This window comes from Penaeus chinensis, chromosome 24, assembly GCF_019202785.1.
Source record: "Penaeus chinensis breed Huanghai No. 1 chromosome 24, ASM1920278v2, whole genome shotgun sequence".
Taxonomy (NCBI): Eukaryota; Metazoa; Arthropoda; class Malacostraca; order Decapoda; family Penaeidae; genus Penaeus; species Penaeus chinensis.
The window spans coordinates 34,474,717-34,477,216 of record NC_061842.1 but is presented as its reverse complement, the minus strand read 5'-3'; the positions used below and the strand labels follow the sequence as shown (position 1 = coordinate 34,477,216).

At 34.7% G+C, this 2,500-nt stretch overlaps 1 protein-coding gene across 1 annotated transcript in view; it reads right to left on the bottom strand.

Annotated features, from left to right (window-relative positions):
- Positions 1–2,227: 2,227 nt before the first annotated feature.
- LOC125038080 (palmitoyltransferase ZDHHC6-like) overlaps positions 2,228–2,500 on the bottom strand; it is a 24,985-nt gene continuing 24,712 nt past the window's right edge. Inside the window, exons 9-10 of the mRNA XM_047631319.1 lie at positions 2,476–2,500; positions 2,228–2,266 (exon numbers count right to left, since the gene is read on the bottom strand). The exon at positions 2,476–2,500 is cut by the window's right edge and continues 1 nt beyond it. Of these exons, the coding sequence (XP_047487275.1) occupies positions 2,228–2,266; positions 2,476–2,500 (64 nt within the window). The remainder of the gene's footprint in view (positions 2,267–2,475) is intronic.

Below are 2,500 nucleotides of genomic sequence, written 5' to 3'. Positions count from 1 at the left end.
GGGAAAAGTGTGTAATAAATAATATGTTGTGTTGTGTATATATATTATATAATTATATATAATATAATATATTTTAAAATATATATATATATATATCAGCCTATTCAACTCTTCTGACGCTTTTACGCCAATTGAACCTTGTAACTTATAACGAATAACTGCCATTCTCCGTGTTATGTCGACGCTGTGCAGTATCAGTGGAGTGTCTTCTCCAGTGGTGTGAGACAACTCACCTTCACAGAAAGAAGGTACATCAATGCCGGGCGAGAGAAAGCGAGGAGCAAGCTTTTTTGCCCATGCAGCAGGTTCCCTCTCTCCACCAATGATGGATCCAAAGGAACGGGGTAAATAGAGCAACCATACGGTTTGGCACCAGCGGCGTCGCTGGTTTTGAGTTGTTCCCAAAAAGCCGTTTCATTAAAAGATGTTCAAGGCAGTGGATTGTTTTGCACGGTGAACCCCATAAAACCCATGACGGTATGAATATAGTATAGTTTTGTATGTTTAATATATATATTATATGTATATTTTATATTATATATATTTATATATATTTTATTTTATCCTTTAGTTTAAGAAGGAAGAGGAAGAAGAACAACAAGTAAGAGAAAGGGAAGAAGCTGAAGGAGAAGAAATAGAGAAATAAAGGTCATAGGCGGTAACCATGCTATGCACATTATTCTTTACGACTCAAAAAACGCGGCCTTGAATGTCCAGTACTCAAAGTCTTCATTGCGAATTACCTTTATGCTCAGTATATCTTTGTTTTATACCCCCTTTTCCCCTTCATAAAAAAGCCATTTAAACTTGATGAAAGAGTTTGTAGATATTGTCATTAAATTTATTCCGGATATAAATTATTCACATGTGATATACGAAATATTCTTAATGTTACTCTCTCTCTCTGTCTCTGTCTCTCTTTTCTCTTCTCTCTCTCCTCTCATCTCTCTCTCTCTGTGCTCTCTCCTCTTTCTCCTCTCTCTCTCTCATCTCTCTCTCTGTCTCTCTCTCTCTCTCTCTGTCTCTCTCTCTCTCTCTCTCTCTCTCTCTTTCTCTTTCTCTTTTTCTTTCTCTCCCTCCCTCTCCATCTCTCTCTCTCTCTCCTCTCTCCTCTCTCCTCTCTCTCACTCTCTCTCTCTATTATATATATATATATATATATTTATATATAAATAATATAATAAATTTTTTTAAATGTATTATATGTATCTATATAAATGTAATCATATATATATATATATATATAATATATTTGTATGTTGTTTTATTATTGTGTGAGTGTTGACACTTCTATAAATAAACTTGAGATGTCAGAGTAAAATACTTTTTAAGTGTAAAAAATTGGCTGAGCAAACAAACGCTGAAGAAAACATGGACACAGGTGATAAAAAAGGAAGAAGTAAAATGATAATAAACAGACGCACATAATATAAAATGACAACCGAATTTTGACAATATATAAAAAAATACTATTTTTTTATTAGATTTTTTTGTATTCAAATCATAATCTTTTTGTATAAATCGGTTTTTTTTTTTTTTTTTTTTTTATCAGCATTAAAATATTTCGAAAGCTATCATATATTCTATACATTAGTTTAAAACGTATTTTGGAAGTGTTTGTGTGATCTCTCTTGGTTACAACGTGTTTGAACTTGTCAAGCAGCTCAGTAGCCATTGGTCAGGGACGCATCTCTCTTTGTCTTGACTGTCAAGCTTACTGTATCTGGCAAGAAGAATGATCCATTGTGGGAACATTTTATCAGAATTCCTTAAAAGTCTGGGAAAGGATGGTGAGCTATATGCAAACAGTGTAAACTTGACTTACAAGGAACAGTTGCAAGAATGAAATCTCAGAGAAAAATGTCAGCAGTTACAAAGTGAAATAGAAAAGAATTTGGATGATCCAGGTAAGACTGAAAATCTGACTCCAAAGATGACTCAAAGAAGTGTTGCAACTCCCGCATTGCAGAAAGAATGTCCAACCTCTTCCACAACTTTTTCAAAGCTTAAAGCAACAACTTTGGACACAGTTCTTACAGAGACAACTCCTTATGAAAAAAACCTTGATGAAGAAGTCGCTAAGATGGTATTTGCAATCAAACCTTCATTTAGATTGCTAGAACATCCTAAGTTTTGTAAAATGGTTGGGGAATTGAGGCCAGGATACACTCCTCCAATAAGAAAAGCCTGCCTTTAGATAGATGGTCTAATCTTCACAACGAGCCTATTATATGTGTTGCTGTGACAACCTCATATGGCCATATATCTAGCGGATACAATAGACACAAGTGGCCAGCCTCATACGGTTGAATATCTAGATGAGCTCTCAAAATCAGCAATTCAGAAGTGTAAAAAATAAATTGGTGGCCATGTTGGTTGTATTGTGACAGATAATGCAGCTAATGTAGATAAAATGAGGAAACTGTGAGAACATGGAAATGAACTGAAACTGGTGACCCTATGGCTGTACTGTACACATTCTGAATCCGTTGGCTCATAA